At 42.1% G+C, this 22383-nt stretch overlaps 1 protein-coding gene across 1 annotated transcript in view; it reads left to right on the plus strand.

The window, feature by feature from the left end:
- The window catches only part of LOC109033900 (neurotrimin), a 482189-nt gene that overhangs the window by 311717 nt on the left and 148089 nt on the right, over nt 1-22383 (plus strand). Inside the window, exon 2 of the mRNA XM_072301375.1 lies at nt 10676-10857. Coding sequence (XP_072157476.1) covers nt 10676-10857 — 182 coding nt within the window. The remainder of the gene's footprint in view (nt 1-10675; nt 10858-22383) is intronic.

The raw sequence follows: 22383 nt of genomic DNA on the forward strand, positions 1-22383 counted from the left end.
ATGAGTGTAGGGTTTGAGTGCAATGTAAATTCCTTTAGCATTAATACGTAAAATCAAGCGGACTCATCAGTCTTCATAATGATGGCCCAAATAAACGCTTAACACCAGGTACAAAAAAACGAAATTTCGCCAATAATTGTTACTTATCCTATAAATTGGGTGATGCTACTAGTGAATAGTGCGGATGTTTGATGGATTTTTCAATGAATCAAAGTGGATCTACGTCAATCTAAAACCTGTCGTTACAGTGCTTTGCTACTCAGCCAGTGTTTTTGAGAAATGATTATGGTATTTAACGATTTTCTGCAGGAAACGGAATTTCAACGTATAGGTATTATGAACAAATGAGTATTAATGCTACCACACGTTGAAATTCAGTTTCCGTTTTGTGTAATATGATATCTCATTTGTGAATATTTAATGAAATTTGACATCAAAAAATATGAGAAACGGAGGCTGCTTATTCAGATAATCCAGAGAAAGCGTCATGATACTGCTAGCATGCCCATGAGGTTAATGAGCAACGTCCATTTTTCTACTTCCATGTAAATTCTCAATAAAAGCTTCCTAAAATAATATCATGTTTCACAGTAATATATATTTATTGCTTCATTGACGGCCTAACTTTTAAATATAGGTAACTCGATGGAGCACAGAAAAAATTGAGAAATGGAAAGTTCGATCAGTGAAGAATTAGCCGATAAAGAAGAACGCCTCCATTTCACCCGGAGGTAATTTACATTTGCCAGCCGAGCAAATGTCTACATATTTCTTTTTCCACGTACATGTACAGAGTACGCATTTCTTTTTTTACCTCAGGAACTTTCATCCAACGTATGACTCATTGGTAACAGGGCCGGATTTAAGGGATGACCACATGGGCCGCGGCCTATAGCGGCAAATTTAGGGGATGGCAAATTTTGCCATTTTTAAAATGTAAGTATAAAAAAAATCGGATTCAGAAAAAAATTACAAACGAAAAAAGGCGACAAAATCTCTCATTTCCTGAGAGTATAGTAAAATCTAATTTTGTAGTCTTTCGGTGATACAAGAAACAGCACCTATAATTAGTCGAGTAACGAGAAAAACCAAACACGCACTTTGGCCTGAAGCGGCGCGGCGCAGAGAGTATTGTTGACGAGGACTTGAGATGAAAAGGAGAAACCCTTGGCGCAGCGGTCGACATAAAACATATATTAGCGCCTACAAGACAGCATAAATACTTCTCGCATTGCGTCAAAAACAGTGCGCTCAGCAGCGGTCGGCGTGAAACGCATAGCGCCTACAAGACTGTAAGAATACTTCACGCATTGCGCCAAACACAGTGCAGTCAGCGCGGCGCGGCGCCGGAAGTTAAAATTATTAAACCACATTTATGTTTGTTCTTTTTTCGTTCATTCCTTATAAATGGAAGGCCTCGTCTACACAGAGACAGGTTTACGGAACTTATCTTTCGCGTAAAGTTTCGTGAACTTTTGCTTGTAGTGTTGACAGAGATTTCGCAAAAAATGTGTCAAACACGAGTAAACGAGTCTTATGCACCCCTCTCCCTCCGGCACGTTAACTTGATGGTTTTTATTGATGTTTCAAAACGAATGAGAAAGGAGCGGCAAAATACAGACGGCTCATTGGCGGCAATTAAGTAAACCCGGCCCTGCTTGGGAGTAAAACAAATTGGAAACACGATTCATTAGAGGCGCAGTATCATTGATGAAGTTCGTTGCCATCAATCGTAACAAAACAGTTTATGGATGCACCTTCAGAGATGAAATTACAATTTCCATTGTTGAAATTCAACGGATTTCGGGTGAGATCACAAGACATTTGATTTAGATTACAGAGGAATGAACACCCGTTAATAACTTGAGAGAGGGGAAGGAAAACAACCCGCTATCTCTCCGTTCGATACTAATTTCGATGGATGCGGCGGGTTAGGAAAGTGCCGAACTGCACGCGGTATGTCTGACCTAATATATGTATACGTGTGTAAAGTCACCAAAATTTGATTGATGCTTGAAATTATTCGTCAAAATGACGACTTGAAGAATAATTTCCCATCGTGCAGGGTTCATTTTGGTGGGGTACTTTTCGCCGACCCAATTTAATCGCCAATTCCCGGCAAAATTGGCAATTATCTCCGACGACCCGACAACCTCGTAATTGAATCTGATGAATCTGATCCGTGACACACACGTGACGGACGTGTTGGGTGACAGGCTCGACGATTCGAGCGGGACTTGAATAGCTACGCCTTGGAAGAAGGCGCACGCAACAAGCAAAGCAGTCTCGACACTAAGTGAGCGCTTAATCCTTTGAAGTGCAACGCTAACGACTCTCAGCGCCCCCTCCCCCTCTCGGAGCCCCGATCCGTGGCCTCTTTCGGTTTTTACGCCGGCGAAGGAGATTTATCAGCCCCGGTACATCCACCCGGTGATTATCTGATTGGAGAAGCTTCGGGCGCGCGAGTTCCGCTTCGGGTGAACCGTGCAGCGCAACCTGGCGGCGAGGAGTGAGGCTCACGAGCTGCGAGTGTGCTAATAGTTAGAGAGCGGCTTGGTCGCATTCAAGCGCGTCATAAGGGGCCCATTAAGTGTTTGTCAAACGTCCCTCCAGACCAGACGAGGGTATTAGTGCGCCCCAAGACCCGGCCTTTTTCAGCGCGCGCGTTTCGAATCACCCCCGATTTGAATGTATGCCCTTCCCCTCTCCCCCTTCCCCCCAGCTCCACTGGCCGCGGCCGCTTCGCCTCCCCCAAGTTGAGAGAGACCCTGTTTCAAGAGGCGGTATGCTGATTTCACATGAAGTTGCCCAATTCCCGCCAACCGGACGGACCCCTCGATTTCTCCAGTCTTCTCCTTGAGTTTCACGAGAAATCACCTGCTCGCCGGTCCCCCTTTTCTCTACGCCTTAAAGGATCGGCACCCTCAGGACGAAATTTCTCACGGCTGTATTCTTAGTCCTTTCTTAAACAGCTTCTTTCCCTAAGAAATCCTACACCGTCCTCGTTGTGATTAAAGGAGATCGAAAGCGATCTTTAACATTGTAACATAAAAAGAATATTCTCTACAAATACCAGGTCTATTTCAACATAATAACTTCGAAAGTAGAGGAATTTGCTACCGAAAAAAAAAAAAATACTGAGGAAATTGTTTTACAATTTTGATCAACCTAAATGCACGCACGAAGCTACCATGTGTTGACCTCGCAGTGTTAGGTCCTGAATTCTCCTCATGTGCTGCTTACCTGTATTGAAATCTCTGTAAATGAAAACTAATGAAATCGATTTGTAGGAGTCAATGACGCGCCTTATCAACACATTGTGTTGGGGTTCACTGCTTATTTAGGATTATCATCTTTGATAGTTGTTAAGCAATCTTTCGATTAATCGACTCTGCATATGTGAATCGATGGATTGATTTTGCCGATCTGTTGAACCTGTGACATGCGAGAGTCCATAGTAAAAAAGTGTTCTCGGTCCAAATGCCGAACTGAAGCGAAGATGTGTTTCCCTCACTTTCGAGAATATTCGGAACGACCTAGTCAGCGTTTGAAGGAACTCAGCCAATGGAGGACCGCAATATCTACAATGAAAACGCAGAGCACATACGTCGATTTCGCTTCGGACGCGAGAGCGGGCGGCGCGGTGGCGTAGCGGGGGGAGGGAGAGGGGGGGGGTAATTTTGCGGAGTTGGAACGGGAGCAAACAAATTTCGCTGACTTGAGCGGTTGACTAATCTAGAGAGAAGGCTTATGCTTTATTGCCGGGGGGCCCATAAAACTTTATCTGGATTAACTGGGATTTCTCAAAGAACGGCTTTCAAAGGTTGGACAGCCTTGGAGATTTTTAGTCTTGCCCGCGGCTACAACTAACTTTCGCAAGTCGGTCCTCGTTGGATAAACGTTGTTTCATAGCCAACCGACTGTAGGCAAAGGATACGAGGAATATGGTATCGTCTCTCGAAATAAAACCATCCCGCTAGTAACCGACAATCAAGTTTATTATCAAAGGGTTTCCTTTTTTTTTACTGCCCTAAACGCCCTTTATCAATCAGGACTTTCGTCTTTAAAATAGCTACATGCACATTTTACAAATAGACGATAACACCGCACTTAAGAACCTCCTTTTTTCAAGAAAAAAAAATACAAATACATAATAATTAATAAAATTCTTCTTTAGAAGGTGAATTTTGAGATATACAAAAATGCTGCAGCTATAGCGAAAATGAATTATGTGCCTCAAACGTAAGCAGATAAATGTTGAATCCCTCCGAAACCATTTTTACATTTGCTGGAAAAATTGTACTTGGGATTGAACTTATACTTGCACATTTAGAGGTTCATTAATTTTCCCCTCAAATTAATTTTTAGATGCGGGGAAATGTAGGCCGCGTATTCATCATGAAACATGAAGGCGCTGTGAGGCGAGATCGTGCTATTGACGGTCAGTAACCATCAAACCTCCACCATGCCAATACGCATCATTGCAATTCAACAAAACAACATGTAAAACGATTGCGAATTGCCTCCAAAGTGTCCACCCACGTATAAACCAAAATAAAATTCTGAATCAGGAACCAAGAAGCCCCTCTCTTCTCCTTTCTCCCCCTCTGTGTAAAAAATGAACTGAATATTCAATTTTTTCAAAGTAAATATCATTTTCACTCCTGTTCCTTTCTTTAATTTGTTTAACATAGTGGAAATGGCGTTTGTGGATGAAAACTCTTTGACAATGAATAAAAAGTCCTGGGTAGATTAAAATGTATCTTATTGTCAAGTTTACTATATCTTGGATGAAGTTTCTAGGTGTAAGTTTAGCCTAATGGTAATCCATAATTTGTTTGTTCTTGCTTAGTTCTCTCTATATTTCTGCTCAAATGTCAGTCTTAAGATATTATTTTAAAGCACAAATAATGAGGGACTTCAAGTTCACCATAATAGCAGTAACTTTCACTTTAATTATTGCGTTTTTCATCGCAATTTTTTTGAGATTAGACTTGCAGGTGGACTTTTTCTCGAGACGATGCCTCATCCAAAACGAGTAAACAAAGATAGAGGCAAGTCCGCCTGGGAAACGTAAACTGTGATTTGATCCGTAGGCAAAATGGCTTAGCGAAATTTGATCAACATCACCAAGTCATTTACGCTCGCTACAGATTCAGGTTAAATCTTTGGGACGACAAAGACGATCTTGGCTTTCATCGACCTGGAAAGACATGAGTGTCTTCATCCCTCCTATCAGTCTGCCACCCCTCCTCCACCCTCTAAATGAAAAATCGTTTCCTTCACTACCTGACACCTGCGTCTTAAAAGCCTCATTATTAGAGCCTTAAACCCGAAGCCCCCCCCCTCCCCCTTTCTCCGAATTCGACTCACTGCACGCGCCCGGAGTAATTTCCCCGACACCGCCCAACGTTTCCCCTGCGAGCGAGCGGAAGAACAATCATGCCTCATGAACCCGAACCCCAGGCGGAAAAAATCAGGAGATCCTCGATCCTCCCCCTCCGTTCCCCCTTTTTTGCGCGGTAGTGGCGGCGGCATCGACACCGAAATGTATGCATAATCGGCCGAGAACTCGCTGCAAATCACTTGAGCCAATTACTCACTTCGCGAGGCGAGCACCCTTCCTGCCCCCCCCCCCCCGGCTACTCTGGCGCCCAACCCCGCGCCGTTTGATGAGCTACGGTGTCGTTTTTATCCCGCCGAGCACACTCCGACCGAATTTATTTCAAGACCCTTGCATTATGCATCCTATCGCTCCAGCGTCTTTGCCAAATTCTGCCTTTAATTTCCCTTGTATACGTTCATGGGAGACCCAGACCTGTCTCGATGATGAATGCTACGCCGCGTTGCCGCAAACTTCCGAATACGTTCCACCTTAATGCGAAAGGTTCGACCATAATCAGGGCTTGTCCGTAGAATGGGCAAGGCACTTCATCCAATTTTTAGACTATCTCTTCCCCCTCCCCCATCAGGGGAGCCTGAACTTTCCCTAAATAATTATGTTGAGCTAACAAGGGTGATTTTACGATAATAGGAATAGGTAAAATAAGCAAAACCTTAAAAATAAAAGTGCACCAATAATAACCAAATTTCATTACTTCATTTTAAAGGTATTAACCTTCCTTTTTCTAGGTCTGGCACGAACTATTTTGATTCGGAGCGAAGTTATAGTGATTGACAAACAAGGCATTGAATCACCACTATCAGGTCCTCCCGCAAGACTGCTGGAGATCCACGAAAACATTGTCCAGGAAATAGCATCCATTTGAGACAATAACTCTTGTGTGATTCTATGAGGAAGAATCAACATCAGTTTATAAATAAACATTTTTAAATGCGGAACGAAGCATCAAAACCAGTCAGAGACTCAAGTTTAGAGTCTCACCGCACGCAGGCAGGTTTCATCGTAGATAAACGTCGATGAAGTTCCCATGGTCTCAAAAAGGGGCCAAAAAGAATCTACATTTTGATGAGGCTCTTTTAAAATACAAGAGGACTTGTGAGCCTAGTGAAGTAAGTTCAAAGTCGCCTCTAAACTCGACATAAAACGAGGTGAAACTCGATGGAAACAGAGGTTAAAGTTACACTCATGTGAGTCTCCATATTTTCCCCGAAATTAAAGACAAAGTGAACGTGCGCGGCCGTACATCGTCGTTCCTCTGACGTAAAGGCGTATCTGGATTCCCGCCGGAGTCCCAGGAAGCTTGGATTCATGTTGAAACAACGGCTCACGTGGAAATCCAGATACGCGGTTACGTCACAGCGACGATGATATTCTCGCGGAGAAAAAGAAAAGTTAACAGTTTCCAACGAGAAACTCGAGGCCTGGCGGCGAATATGCGTGGCTATGCAAAGCGTATTAGCTATTTGCCAGAAAGTGCTTCAAAAGTGACATTCCTCCGTGTGACCCTGTGAAAAACAGGTATCCACAACACGTTGCAACTTGGCAACCCTGGTATTAGGGTCCAACGCCGAGGCAGCAGTTCAAAAAGCGGGAAACCGAATTCGAAATAAAATCATGTACCAAGGTGCCGCCGCAAATATGGCAGAAAAGTAACGAAGCGGGCCACAAGGAGGTTTTCTCCCGTCCTAAGGAAAAACACCGTGTGGACATTCCAATGTCGCCAAATTTTCTCCCAGAAAAAACTTTTTTTTTAATTTTAAAGGAAGTTATGAATATTTTTCATGAAGAAAAAGGGTAGCGATAAGGAGAAGGACCGTTTTTGGGTTTACCCTAAATTTTCTCATATCTGCGACTTTTTGCTAAGTAAGCGCTGCTATTGACCGAGGTCTATAGTTTGCGGAATCCATCATGATTTGATCATTTTCGGTTTCTTTTCGGGCCTGAACACCGGGTTGAGCCCCGATCTTGGCGAAAGATGCGGATTTTTCGGCAAAACCGCAGACTAGCAAAACCAGCAATCACCGCCAAAATTGGCCTTCAGGCCCATGATTGGACCGATATTAGATCCTTAAAGAGACCGAAAATGACCAAAGCATGATGAGCTCCGTCGAAATATAGACCTATAGCTAGCAAAAAACCGTAGAGTTGAGGAAACCGGAATGGGTTCAAAAACCGTCCCTTATCGATAGCCCTCCTTTTCGGACACTTGAGCAGGCTCACTGTTGAAATTTTGTGTTTTTCGAGCGGATGCGATAAGACCAAGGAGAATTGACTCATGTGATTGGTCGGCGCTCTTCGTCGTGCGTCTTTTCGTCCCGTTCGAGGCAGTGGCGTGGCGTACTTGGCGATATATCGATCGATCTGCCATTTAAACCAGTGGAAAAGGATCGATTATCAAGGTGTTCGCAACGAACACCTTTATAATCGATTCTTTACCACAGCTTCACACAAGGAAATACCGATATATATCGAAGCACGCCACGCCACTGGTTTGAGGCTTTAATCAACGAGAAGCGAAGGGCACCTCTTGAGTTACCGACTCTCTGTCCTCAAATCCACCCTTTGTCGGCACAAGGCGCATCACTTAGAGCACCGACCTATCACATAACTCCATTCTCCTTAATCTTTTCTTATCCAGTCGACAAACACAAAATGTCAACAATCAGGCTGCAGAACAAAATTCTCTGGACAATATTATTATCGGAGGAAAAATACTAAGAAAAATCATTGCGGCCGTCCATGACTCATTGATGGGAATTTGGCAACGTCTGAAGGGTCATGCGGTGTTTTTCCTTATAGAACGGTAGCTTTCCTTTGGAAAAAACTACTCGACGCGGGTGGCGCCATCCTCAAAGGAAACATTTGAATGCGGAGCTACCGGCTCCGATGGATAATGCGACCCGTTCTCGAAAGCGGAACGTTCCGCTCTCGAAAGCGAAACGTTCCGCTCTCTCCGTTGCGTTAATATCGGCGACCGTGTCCAGGAACGCTGAGCAATGATCACGTACTTCTCGCCATTGGATAAAGCTTGTATGACCTCCCGGAGCGAAGCGGCCATGTCGCTCATTGTCACGTCATTATTTTTCGCCAAAAAGAGCGCCAACTTTTAATTGAGTTTTCTCCGGTAGAGTTTCAAGAGTGCGTTTTTGTCGAATAGTATTTCCTCGTTTGTTCACCTTAAGGCTCTTGTTTTTGGCAACATACTTAAATTGAAGATTCTTGTGCAAATGATATCCTCATCTCAAAAAGCATTTTTCAAGTATATAAATTCAGCAAACGGCCATCAAGTTCTCTTTTTTTCTATGCATCCGAACGGTAGCACCTTACAGTAGAGTACATGTATAGCGAGAGTGTGGACAGCTTGCTTTATGTAGGGATTTAAGGCCCAAAAAGGTAGCCGGCCTTCTAACGCACAAAACCTCACTTAATCTTCAGATTCCAATTCACACCAAGATGACTGAGAATGTTCATAAATGAGCGTTCTTCCGCAAAAATTAGTAAGTTTATGCAAAATATAAGTCAAATACGTGCATTACAAGTGCCGAGTCGTAACAATTGTAATAATAAATCGTTCTGGACAATTTGAATTCATCGGTCGACTGCCCTTTTGTGCCCTAACTTTATTCGCAGAGGCATCGGTGAAGGCCTGATAGATTTTCAGAGTTTCACTCCTGTCTGTGCTCCTGCTATAGAGGTACTCTACCTTACAGCCATGACTGTCAAATTATTGCGTATTCTAAATACTGCTCGGGTGTTTTTAATAACGAATTTTGTATTGTATCCTCCCCCGCTCAATCAGAGGATTAATCGAGAAAAAACTCACAGAATTTTGAATATTGAAATACCCTGTACTCGGTGGAATTAATATTTGTCAGAAAGAATGTCAAACGAGAAAAGATTCCTGATGAATCCATCATTATAATCTATTAGGTTAGGTTACGGATGGTAAGAAACAAGTATTTCTCTGCAAGCACAGGCTTTGTAATTCATTCACTGCGTTCCTCCTTTCTCAGCTTGTTTGCGTCGTGCACGGCTATTCCTCTTCTACTTTTTAACGTGTCCCGGGCTTGATTGCGAGGGTATTTAACACCGGATCCAGCGGTTTTTTTGTTTTTTCCCCCCTTTCTCTCTCTCGGCTCCAACGCGGTGTTTTTATTTCCGCCGAGCAAATCTCCCGACAACGGACGAGGTTGCGCGTTGCGGTGCACCTGGGCGGGTCATGCAATTCTAAAAGGGAATCATTCAGACGAGAGCTGAAGCCTTCAGTGCGAAAAGAACCCGGGTGACTAACTCCTTTGAGACTCGCTTCCCTTCACCAATCAGGATTCAAGAGTTCACGACTTTACGCCGCTCGGGCCCTTTTCGATGAGCGCCGTTGAGTTTTAGGGGAGCCAGCAGTGGCCAGCAGCGGGATCTGGACCGTAACCGTTACATTCAGTTTTAACTCCCGCCATATAATATACACCCACAACTTTTGCTCGGGCGGTATTAAATAGAAAGGATGTATCTTCAAAGAACTTTTTGAAAAACAACGTATTATCTAGTGTATATCTGTTTGAGCTACGTGTTTCTTCGGCGAAACTCTCTTTTTAGGTAGATTTCATGCTGTCCAACTTTGCTTTCGTCCTCGTGCATGTTCCTGCAGAGCTTCCTCGAATGGGTCCCAAGGAACGGTAGTATTTCGGCTTGAGGCACCCATGTTGAAATTCAAAGCCCAGAAACGATCCGAGCAGAATCCAGCCACGTGATTTTTTAACAAAATTTAGGACTACAAATGGTGAGCTTTCACCTTGGCCGTTTACTGAGGGATATCCTCAAAATCCAGCCTCCAAAATGTTATGGACAAACACGGTCTTGGTTAATGAGTCAGTTGCAATGGCATTATTCCTAAACTCGGCACGTTGAATTGCCCTCGAAAACTTAGCAATCACTCGGCTTCAAAGGAGGTAGGGAACCGTTGTCGTAGCCTGGCGTGCTTTGCGATTTATCCATTGATCTGTCATGTAAACCTATGGAAAAGGATCTATTAACAGGGTGTTCGCAGCGAACATCTTAATAATCGATTCCTTACCACGGATTCTAATGGGGAAATATCGATAATCGATCATTCAAGCCATACGCCACTGATTTTATCATAGATGAATTCGTTTTCAATAACTGATTTTACCGGGGGTTGCCCCCCCCCCCCTCTTAAATAGCAAAAAGGTAAGGGTAGCCTATCTTGTGATGTATTTATATGTAATAATTTTTTGGGGATGTATTGTGTTTCAGTGAGAACGAAGCCTCAGGAGGAACTGACGGAGGATGCGAAGGAAGAGCGGGTGTCGGAGATGGCGTCGCTGGCGCACCTCCGGGGGCCCTACTTCGACCCCGCCGCCTCCAAAAACGTCACCGCCATCGTCGACCAAACTGCTTTCCTCAACTGCCGGGTTCATAATCTCGGAAATAAAACGGCAAGTTTCCTTCCCACCTTATCAAGTTGTTTGGTATCCATTTTGTGTGTCGTCAAGTATTAAAAAAATCAATGACTATGGTTCAAAGGGTACTCGACCAATAGCGCCTGGAGCCGATGATGGAGCCACTTTAACCGCAAGCAACTATGTTTACTCCCCTGAGATCAAATTGCATACCCACCGAAATTAAGGAACTTCGGAAGAAGCCGGTGTAAAGTTACGATTTACCATGCCAATGCGTCGTGAATCAAAAAGTGTGGTAAATCCCACCAATTTATTTTTCTGTTTACTGTTTTAATTTCGTGTTTTATATATTTTTATGTCATTTAAAATATTCATCTGGAATTTTACCCGGAAACCGTTGCTGATTTTTGCGAAAAAAGGCGACAGGTTGAATCACGTCAATAATCCAAGTTTTTGTTCTCCAAGGTTCATGATTGACATTCAATACTCATTTTCATATCATGAGATAGTCTAGAGACACCAGCTCCTTGACCAGAGATTTTTTATCCGAAGACAGTATATTGTCGAAAGTCCGCGCTGCTATCTTCCCTTTAACGTAAAAGTTACAATCGGAAGTCAACATTCATGATTCCTAACGATGACTCATGATCATAGAGTTTAGCACACCTAACCTATCTTGCAAAAACTCACCTTGCAAAATGTTCGTTCTATCATTTATCACTACTCATCATCAGCCAAATTTTATTTGATTTTATGATTCGCAAGTTACCCAACAATCGTCATTCATCGAAAAGTAGCCTTGATCTCGGAACTTAACATTTGCCTGCCTCGCCCGATCATATCACTAAGATTGTAAGAGAACGATACGTTTAGCTTTCTAATATGGAACCAATCCGCACAAGAATACATGCTATAAGTTTTCATAGAATTGAATCCTCCGTCGGGGATCCAACTGTTTTTTCCTCCCTCGTAAAATGAGGAAACTACAGCTTTCAGTATTTGCTTCATGTCTATATTTTACATATCCGAAGGCACTTACGTAATTGTTGTTAACAATATGGATCGCAAGTTTTCTGCTTGTTTTTCATCGTGTATTCTTTTATTCGAGCCCGAGTTCCAACAAAGTTTACTCAGAGCCTCGAGCTCCAAGTTTATTTGATTCAGATTTACGCTAACTTTATCCCTCATGTGAGTTTATGAGTTGCCAGCACTTTTACTCTTCAACACCGGTGATGTATAAATATGTAGATTAAAAGTAAATCGTGGAACGCATGAGCGACATTTTAATGGGGCGAAAGGGGAGAAGGCTTCTATTAACCTCGTCTCTCAAGTCACAACTTGCAAGTTCTGATAGTAAAGAATATATTTCTTATCAAGTGGCCGGACAATGTTTTTTACCGCTGATAATTGCTTTGTAGTTGTTATGGTTTCCAAATAATCTTGGATACGATTGAATCGTGTCGTGCAGAAACTGCTAACGCTCATTCTTCCAACTTTCAATTTTATTATTTTAATGAAACTTTTCTAAAGTTAATGTTAAATAAATAAAGTTAATTATTAACACCGTATCCACGGTTGCATCCAACTCTGAAAAGTATCATCAGCTCAAAAAAACTCAAAGACTGGGAAAATGAACATCAGCTATTCTTGTACGACAGGATTCAATCAGTGGTATGTAGGTAATTAGAACTAACTTTTATAGAATTCCGTGATTCAAGTTAAAGTTTGAGCATATGAACCATAGCGCAATGTCAATTATTTTCTGTCATAACATTCGGTTCACGTAAGCACACCCATTACTCATTTCGTCGTTCCTTGAGTGACGAAAGAATTCATCTTCATATGTGTATTGTATGTATGTATGTATGTATGTATCAATGTTTAACCGAGTAGATCCTGCGAACTTTACCAGCGAGGTGAGACCCTAAATCTTTGAAGTTAGTGAGTGGGTTCACGATAACTGGAATAGTTTTGTCGCCGTAGCAGACAACACATTTTTCTGTCATATTTTTAGTAGTAATAATAATCACTCGAATTTTTTCGCATAAATCTTCAAAGGGTAACGTGTTATAACGCTTTTCAAAGATTTATTGCTCTACTCTTCAATTTTAATATATATATATATATACATATATGGCGGAAAATGTGCTGTCTGTAACGCTGACTTTTTACCGCATAGCAGACAGCATATTTTCGGAATTAACGTTATATTAATTGAGAACAAGAGCAATAAATCATTTGAAAGCGTTATAATACGTAACTCTTTGAAGATTAATGCGGAAAAATTCGAGTGATTATCATTACTACTAAAAATATGACCGAAAAATGTGTTGTCTGTTAGGGCGACAAAACTATTCCAGATATCGTGAAACCACTCTAAAGGCTGAAATTTCAATTTCAGAGGGTAAAACCCGCTATATGTATATCGAAAATCTCGGAGAAAACTTAGGGATATACTCCACTCCGGAGTCCAAATAGCACCAAAACAATCGGACTCATGAATGCAGATCGGTATCTAGCCTTTGAAGGAGTGGCCTGTACTTTTTATACAGTTTGGTATCAATTCTTTTTTAGGAGTAGAGAATTTCACTTGGTATTTATATCTGTAGGGTTGTTTGGGAGGCGAGGTCTTGTTGAAGGGCTCAACAGTTGGACTTTTGCGAGGCGAGTAACTCGTAGGCTTTGGCAGGAAAAATCAAGGAAATGACATCCGGAAGATGGGGGTAGATAATTATGGCGCGGAAAAATAGCGGGTGAGACCCGGGGCACCCTCGCCGTTGCAGGCTCTGGGGTTCATGGGTTGTCCACGCTCCGTGCTTACTCCCCCCCCCCCCCACACCTATTTTTCAGTGGAGTGGGGGACGGGGCGGGGGCCACCGTGTTCTCGTTCCGTTGAAAGGTGTTTTGTATTTACACCGTGTACGCTTTTCATTAGCCAAGTTTTTAAAGAGCCCGCTGAGCTTGGCCCGGCCCGGCCGGGGCGTGTGAAGCGTATTGAATTCGCTCGGGTTGCAGCCTCATGAGAGTAAATTGCATCACTTACCGCGCATTTTGCATAATTGGATGCGTTTATGCAAAACAATTTGCGACTAGGTCTATGCGGATAGACTACCTCTTCGTCAACGCGTTTAATTGAGCTACTGTCGTGCTTTTGATAGAGATCTAGTGTTTGTAGTCTTTCTCGAGCTTTTAATGCACCAACCTCATTCAAATCAGTGTGTTGGAGTGTATACCTGCCAGTCGCGAAAACAAATCAGAATAACCAAACAAAAGTGCTGTAATTTCATAGTATTTTTTTTCTTTATTCCCATGGTGACGTGACACGGAAAGGAGGCTCACCTCCAGGCTTTTTATAATAAACCACGTTTCATTCATGAACTGGAAATCTATATATGCAGCATGGCATGTACAGGGTGCTCCGATTTGAATGGCGTAAAGTTTTGGGATCTATTTTTTTAGATCTGAATAAGAGTAATGTTGATCGGGCCAAGGGTACCATGTTTTCTGGGGAAATGTTTTCTTATTTTTATCATGAAGCATTAAACTACGTTTTTCTAAAATCTAATATTTTTGTCTTTAGGATTCATAGCTTCTTCAAGTTTTAAGTTCATAGGGTCAAATTTTGCGCCAAAATATCCATATTTGCCTTCTCTATATGCATTGAAAATAGTTAAGGCAAATTCTGTCCCGGAAGGTAAGACCCTTTTTTTATAAACCCGAAGAAGGATATAGCCCCTCAAAGTCTCTGACAAATATGAAGTTCTTAAATTTCAACCATAGTTATCAACAAAAGTACACGATTTTTGAGCAATGTAACACAATTCCTGCGCAATGTCAAATTTGATTTTTTTTTTTTTTTTTTTTTTTTTTTTTCACACTGAGGTATTTTTCCATGGACGGTGGTGTGACCAATCAAAATCCCGGAATGGAATATAAGTTTCGTTTGATGGATCACTGGACAGAGTCAGAGACCAAGCAATAAGATAGAGACCCAAATAATGGATACGTGACATATAAAATTTCTGCAGATTATTTGATTGTTAGTTTCAAAGGAACATTTTGTAACAAGACGAAAAAATTCATTGAAGTTTAAAGAAAGCACTTCTAAGGTCAGACAAAGCTATTGAAAATCTGATCAACGTGAGGTTAATAATCGTGGTGACCTAACTGTGGGCCAGGTCTTCGACTGAGATTCAGCCAATCAGAAAATTCGAACTCCTTCAGGCCGCCAAAAATATCGTCTTCTTTAGGTCCAAATTACTGGCGACTTCAAAATTTATTTTTTTCCGTTATTTCGAGTAAAAACCCCCGAAAAAATTACTGTTAGCTCACTTCACTCACCACTGTGAGGACTTGAATTTAAAAATATAGGCGCCACTAATCTTTTGCACTTAGAATCCGTGCATCAATTTTTTTTTTAAATTTATCAATAGTAAAATCAAACGCTTTGAAAAACTTAGGCCTACTCAAACTAACTCGGGGAAGGAAATTTTAGAGACAAAAATACTCGTACCGATGAAATATATTGTCAAATGCTATGAGGTCATGATGGTTAATGTCCAATCGAAATGTCATTTGTAATATTCCAACGTACTTAATTGATTCTATTAAGCATGAGATAGTTTATATTCCATCAGACAGATTGCAACTCTACTGAACGCTACGAAACGTGTCCTGGGTTTTTCCAACTTCACTACTCAACTCCCTTTCCACTCTCCTACTCCAGTGCCTTTACTCCTGTAGTTTTGTAAGCTTATTTTGAACATTTGGACGCATTTCTGTCAACCGGAAGCATGTGCAATATGACGTGAACCCTGAGATATGCACATATTCTTATGGGTCTCAGAGCTCATGTCTCAATGCACATAGTTCCGTTTGACAGAGCTGTGTCCATTTGATGCTGCGTTCCGACTTAATATCATTTTCGAGAACCCCTGCACTTGATTGGAGCCTTTCAAAATACGGAACTTTGGCAATGCGATCTGGCATTCGAAATTGAGTTGACTGGCATCCAGACTCTTATTCAAATAAATATTAAGTCAAGACGCCAAAACACATAATATTAATCAGAGAAGGATAATTCCGAGCTCCGTTCAAAGATAAATATTGAAAATGAACGAGGAACTCCAAAGTCAACCGACCGAGAAATTAATTTCGCATTGAGGCGAGTCACGGAAAACTTTTTCACGTCGGGATCTGGGGAACATTTTTAACCGAGTTCCGTTTCGGATTCAACTTGTTGATGCGCTTAAACGGAAAAATGAGCAAGTCACTGTGTGAAGGGGAGGAGGGGGGGTGTCACAGAAATGGGAATAAATTCCTAATCGGCAAATATAGATACTCATTTAGGGTTTATGATGACGTAGCGTCTTGGGGTACGGTCTCAATTACACTTGGGTTAGGATACAGAAGGACTCATGGTAGTAGAATCGTCTCCTCGTTCCGAACTCAGATTGAAGGAGCAAAGGAACTGAGGTTTACCTCTCCTCGTTAAACTTCTTACGAAATCCATTAGGTGCTCCGCTTCAATAATGTACCGTCGTCCTCGTCTTTTCATGCTCACCCTTTTACATGAGCTTACGACTTTTCCACAGATATGTTTCCGAGACATATGATATAATTTTCTCACACAACCTTGCTTCTATTTTCAATACATGTTCACACGGAAGTTTCTGACATTTTGTGCACAGCATAATTGGGTTTTCGTCTAGCTCGGGTTCCTGACGAAAAAGTAAATGAAATGGACGTATTTCTGACAAACGAAATTATGTGCATTAAGACATGAGCCCCGAGGCTCATATAAGAATATATGCATTACAAGGATCACGTCATAATGCACATAGTTCCGATTGGCAGAAATACGTCCAAATGTGAATAGGAAAGCCGCTCGAAGTTTCTCAGATGATTCGGAAGTTAGCCACCCCTTGTCTCTATATAGCGAAATACCTGTATAACAACACCTTCGTTAGGAAAGTAACGCGAGGTTTTATTTTTTCAAAGTCGCATTCGTTGCAGCTTGCAGCATGTGCAATAATGTGTAGCAAATACTCCAAGAGTACCTTTACAGGAAGAGTATGGACCCTGGACCCCATGACTGTCATCAATATCTAAAAAAATAGCGGCGACTTTGGCTGTAAGAGAGAGTTGTTGCCATTTTTGACAGTTTATCCCTAACGACTATGCTATAGTGCGACCTTGCCATAGTAGAGATCTATTTTTAACAGAACATTTTCAATTGAAATGTAGAAAATCGTTTTTAAATGAAGTTAACGTGCCAAAAACATGTAATTGGAGGGAAGTTGACAGTGCTGAGATGAAAAAATCTCTATTTTAAGCTCTGTCTAAGAATTTCTTAGGGATTTTTAGTGCTTTCCCTGCGCTTACACGAGTAATGAATCACGATGTTAACTAACTGTACACAAAAGCCTGTCAGAAACCATTTTTTTCCCTGGAGAGTTCCCAACACTTGGAAACTTTTTTTCGTCGTTAGCTTCTTTTAAGCTAATTACCGGCGCTGATATTTCTCCTCAAATCTGTTTCAATGGGATGACAGAGTTTAGAGAGTACATTTTTCTGTAGCAACCGAATTCGTCAATCCATCTTATAATTATTCAGAGCTGATTATTTTTCTTTTACAAAACATCTGCGTCGACGCAACAACATTTCCAGGAGAAATCGACAAGAAGCCAGCGTACATAGACGGAGGAGACCTGGCAAAGCGGCGGCGGTGTTTTTGTCAGGCTTGTAAGCCGGTGAAAAACTCCTGTCTCCTTTGGGCGGGAAGTTTTCTTTATTGTTTACTGGAAGAATTAAAAATATTTTTCGAAACTAATTAGGTCTTAAAAAGTTGGAGGGAGGTAAATAGTGTTTTCATGCTGTTTGAATGCTTGTCACCTGTCTTTTGAGTTAGGTGGAGGCGGGCGCCACCCGCCGCGCCGCGGGACAATCAAGTCTCCGAGTCGGCTCTTGACGTGCAAGCAACTTCCTGGCCTCCCTCAGTCCCTCCGCTTCGGCCTCCGGTTATTCACTCCGAGCTCGGCTCAACTTTATCCCCCTTACTTCACCCCCCCTCCCCGCTCCTCCGTCAGCTCCTGAACATCTACGTTGCCGAATCAAGAGCATCACTTGTGCTTTGACTCAAATAACCCGAAACACGCCCGGCTCAAGCGGTAGCTTTAACGATTAACCACTAAATACACTAAAAGACATATGGTAGCTTTTTCCATACTCTGACACGGTAGTCCGAGTATGGTAATGAATGTCAGACTATATTCGAGCATTTACTCTACTATGGTTAGCATCACCAGAATTCTGGTATTTCAACTAAATAGTATCATTGTGTAAAAAGTCAAGTAGACTAAATGTCTTATTTTTAATCATTTTTGTCACGAAAGGCAAATACAGTTTTTCTAAAGAATTTCCGCCGATTTTTTCAGTCGCCGGAAATTTTGACGCAATATTCTCGCTCGTTTCATACCTCATTTTAAAAAAAATGAATTTAATAAACCCAATCCGAGATTCTGAATCGTTAAAATTCAGGGATACACATTCACTCAAATTGTGGTAAAAACGACACAGAGAGTCAAGGATAATGACGTGCAGTCCTCCCTTTGCGGCGATTTTATCGGCGCGCGAGCCAGGGAGATCGCACGGGACGGGACCCGAGTAATTGCTGGAGTGTGGCGCGCCTTCAATCCGGCTGGCAGCAACATGCTTACACCCGTGGTCGAATAGTCGTATCACTGCGCCTGCCGTGAAAGAGTTCAAATATCCTTTCCTACACGCGTAAGGAAGCGTATTTAGCTCCGACTGCAACGTTGCAGACCTCAAATAATGTCTTATACTTAATAATTCTGGTTACGAAAGGCAAATACAGTTTTTCTAAAGAATTTCCGCGGATTTTCTTCAGTCGCCGGAAATTTTGACGCAATATTTTCGCTCGTTTCATACCTCATTTTAAAAAATGAATTTAATAAACCCAATCCGAGATTCTGAATCGTTACAATTCAGGGATACACTTTCACTCAAATTGTGGTAAAAACGGGACAGAGAGTCAAGGATAATGACGTGCAGTCCTCCCTTTGCGGCGATTTTAGCGGCGCGCCAGCCAGGGAGATCGCACGGGACGGGACCCGAGTAATTGCTGGAGTGTGGCGCGCCTTCAATCCGGCTGGCAGCAACATGCTTACACCCGTGGTCGAATAGTCGTATCACTGCGCCTGCCGTGAATGAGTTCAAATATCCTTTCCTACACGCGTAAGGAAGCGTATTTAGCTCCGACTGCAACGTTGCAGACCTCAACTAATGTCTTATTTTTAATCATTCTTGTTACGAAAGGCAAATACAGTTTTTCTAAAGAATTTCCGCGGATTTTCTTCAGTCGCCGGAAATTTTGACGCAATATTTTCGCTCGTTTCATACCTCATTTTAAAAAATGAATTTAATAAACCCAATCCGAGATTCTGAATCGTTACAATTCAGGGATACACTTTCACTCAAATTGTGGTAAAAACGGGACAGAGAGTCAAGGATAATGACGTGCAGTCCTCCCTTTGCGGCGATTTTAGCGGCGCGCCAGCCAGGGAGATCGCACGGGACGGGACCCGAGTAATTGCTGGAGTGTGGCGCGCCTTCAATCCGGCTGGCAGCAACATGCTTACACCCGTGGTCGAATAGTCGTATCACTGCGCCTGCCGTGAATGAGTTCAAATATCCTTTCCTACACGCGTAAGGAAGCGTATTTAGCTCCGACTGCAACGTTGCAGACCTCAACTAATGTCTTATTTTTAATCATTCTTGTTACGAAAGGCAAATACAGTTTTTCTAAAGAATTTCCGCGGATTTTCTTCAGTCGCCGGAAATTTTGACGCAATATTTTCGCTCGTTTCATACCTCATTTTAAAAAAATGAATTTAATAAACCCAATCCGAGATTCTGAATCGTTACAATTCAGGGATACACTTTCACTCAAATTGTGGTAAAAACGGGACAGAGAGTCAAGGATAATGACGTGCAGTCCTCCCTTTGCGGCGATTTTAGCGGCGCGCCAGCCAGGGAGATCGCACGGGACGGGACCCGAGTAATTGCTGGAGTGTGGCGCGCCTTCAATCCGGCTGGCAGCAACATGCTTACACCCGTGGTCGAATAGTCGTATCACTGCGCCTGCCGTGAATGAGTTCAAATATCCTTTCCTACACGCGTAAGGAAGCGTATTTAGCTCCGACTGCAACGTTGCAGACCTCAAATAATGTCTTATTTTTAATCATTCTTGTTACGAAAGGCAAATACAGTTTTTCTAAAGAATTTCCGCGGATTTTCTTCAGTCGCCGGAAATTTTGACGCAATATTTTCGCTCGTTTCATACCTCATTTTAAAAAATGAATTTACTAAACCCAATCCGAGATTCTGAATCGTTACAATTCAGGGATACACTTTCACTCAAATTGTGGTAAAAACGACACAGAGAGTCAAGGATAATGACGTGCAGTCCTCCCTTTGCGGCGATTTTATCGGCGCGCGAGCCAGGGAGATCGCACGGGACGGGATTCGAGTAATTGCTGGAGTGTGGCGCGCCTTCAATCCGGCTGGAAGCAACATGCTTACACCCGTGGTCGAATAGTCGTATCACTGCGCCTGCCGTGAAAGAGTTCAAATATCATTTCCTACACGCGTAGGAAGCGTATTTAGCTCCGATTGCAACGTTACAGACCTCAACAACTTATGGTAGATGCTACGATACTGTTTTTCCGTGAGCCTAAGAGTTGCATTGGTAGTCGTTTCTTAAACAGCTCTTTTCTTCAGAGAGGCCCCTTATGATTTTCGATTAAGGGAGCCATTAGCAGGGCCTTAACGTAACATCATAAAAAAGATAATTCTACTCGACAAAAATGTATCCGTTTGACTTAGGAAACAGATCCATACAAAGAATTACGATAATTTGCCCCCGAAAAAAGCATAAGATGCGGAAAAGCATATTTTTTAGAGTTTGCAAAATTCAAGGTAATTTTCAAAATCATAAATTCTTAAATATTGTCCTTCGTCATTTCTCCTGCAGTCGCAAATCATACTACTTTTGAAGGATCCTCTTCCAAAGTGAAACTATTAAATCTACCCGTATTCCGTGAAAATTGCTCTTTTTATGATGACATTCTAGGGTGGATTCTAGGATTCTACATGGCATTTTACAACAAAGCTCTTCATAAACCTTACTTAATCACAATGTAAATCAAATAAAGCCACCTCCAGAAGCTGTCTGAAGAACGACCATGGATACGATCCTAAAAATCTAAGCACTTATATAAATTCTCCCACATAAAATTTTACGTGAAACGTGGTGAACACTCTGAACATTTCCAATATAAACACGTAAGGAAGATCTACGTTTATACTTCAATAAGAAGCAATGGACTCAAGTCTCTCCCTTGAGAAGAACCAGGACGAACGGACATTGTATTAGACGTATTTCTATCAAACGGAAGTATGTGCATTATGACGTGAGCCCTGTTATGCACATATTCTTATGGGTCTCAGGGCTCATGTCTTAATGCACGTAGTTCCCTTTGATAGAAGTACGTCCTATTAAGGTCGTATTCATAGTCGTTCCTGAAATGTCCAAGCTTCCTCTACCAGTATAATTTAAGGCATTAACAGGCCCGCTACAAGGGAGGGGGGAATACTGGGTCCCTGGTACCGGGGCCCGGGCCCCGGAGGGGGCCCGTGTTACCCGTGAAAAACCACTACGAATTCACATGCAACCCTTGTTTCGTAAGAAAAAGTGAAAAATTTACCCTAAAAATTTCGCAAAAGGTGAATAGATTTTCAGAAACACGCTGGGACACTGTAGAATTCTTCTTAAATTTTCAAAGAACTATACTTCTTGGAATATTTCTATCTATTTTCAAGATTTTCAGTACAGAGGGATATTTTTTGTAACTGTGTTTCATTTTCTTCCGTCGTCAGATGCTAAGAGTCTCCAGTCTGGGCATCCTCGACTTCAAAGGCTCATGGCTCAACTCCCTTGCCATAAACAAACGCAGGGGGAGTCCAGGGGGGCCTGGCCCTCTTAGAACTGAAAATAGTATCATATGCCCTCCCGCCAAAAAAAAAATAAAAATTTTCCAGATGTTTCGAATGCAACAATTCGCAAGTATTTTGTGCTGAAAGTAGAAAAAAAAAAACATAATTATTCCGCAGAAATTGATGGAAAAATTATTTATGGAAGCTTCAAATTGCGTCCGTATGAATTCTAAAATTTCTCGGGGGATGCCCCTCGGACCCCCCCCTCCGTGCTTGGGGCCCGGACCTTAAAACTGGTACCAGGGCCCGAGATGAGATGTGGCACTGTGGCAGGTCTGGGCATTAATATGAAATTGACCCTTAGTTTTTGAAAACAAACTTATGAACTTGCAAATTATGCGCAAATCTTCAAGTCCGCTATCGTAAAATATATGATTATGACTTCCACAGCCACGAAACGTCCTTAAAGGGCGCAAAGTGCCTGTAATGGTTGAACTCCATAACGACAAAAGGGGCACTTTCTAGTAGGTAATTCATCGTTTTTCG

This window comes from Bemisia tabaci, chromosome 6 (genome assembly GCF_918797505.1).
Source record: "Bemisia tabaci chromosome 6, PGI_BMITA_v3".
In the NCBI taxonomy this organism is placed as follows: Eukaryota; Metazoa; Arthropoda; class Insecta; order Hemiptera; family Aleyrodidae; genus Bemisia; species Bemisia tabaci.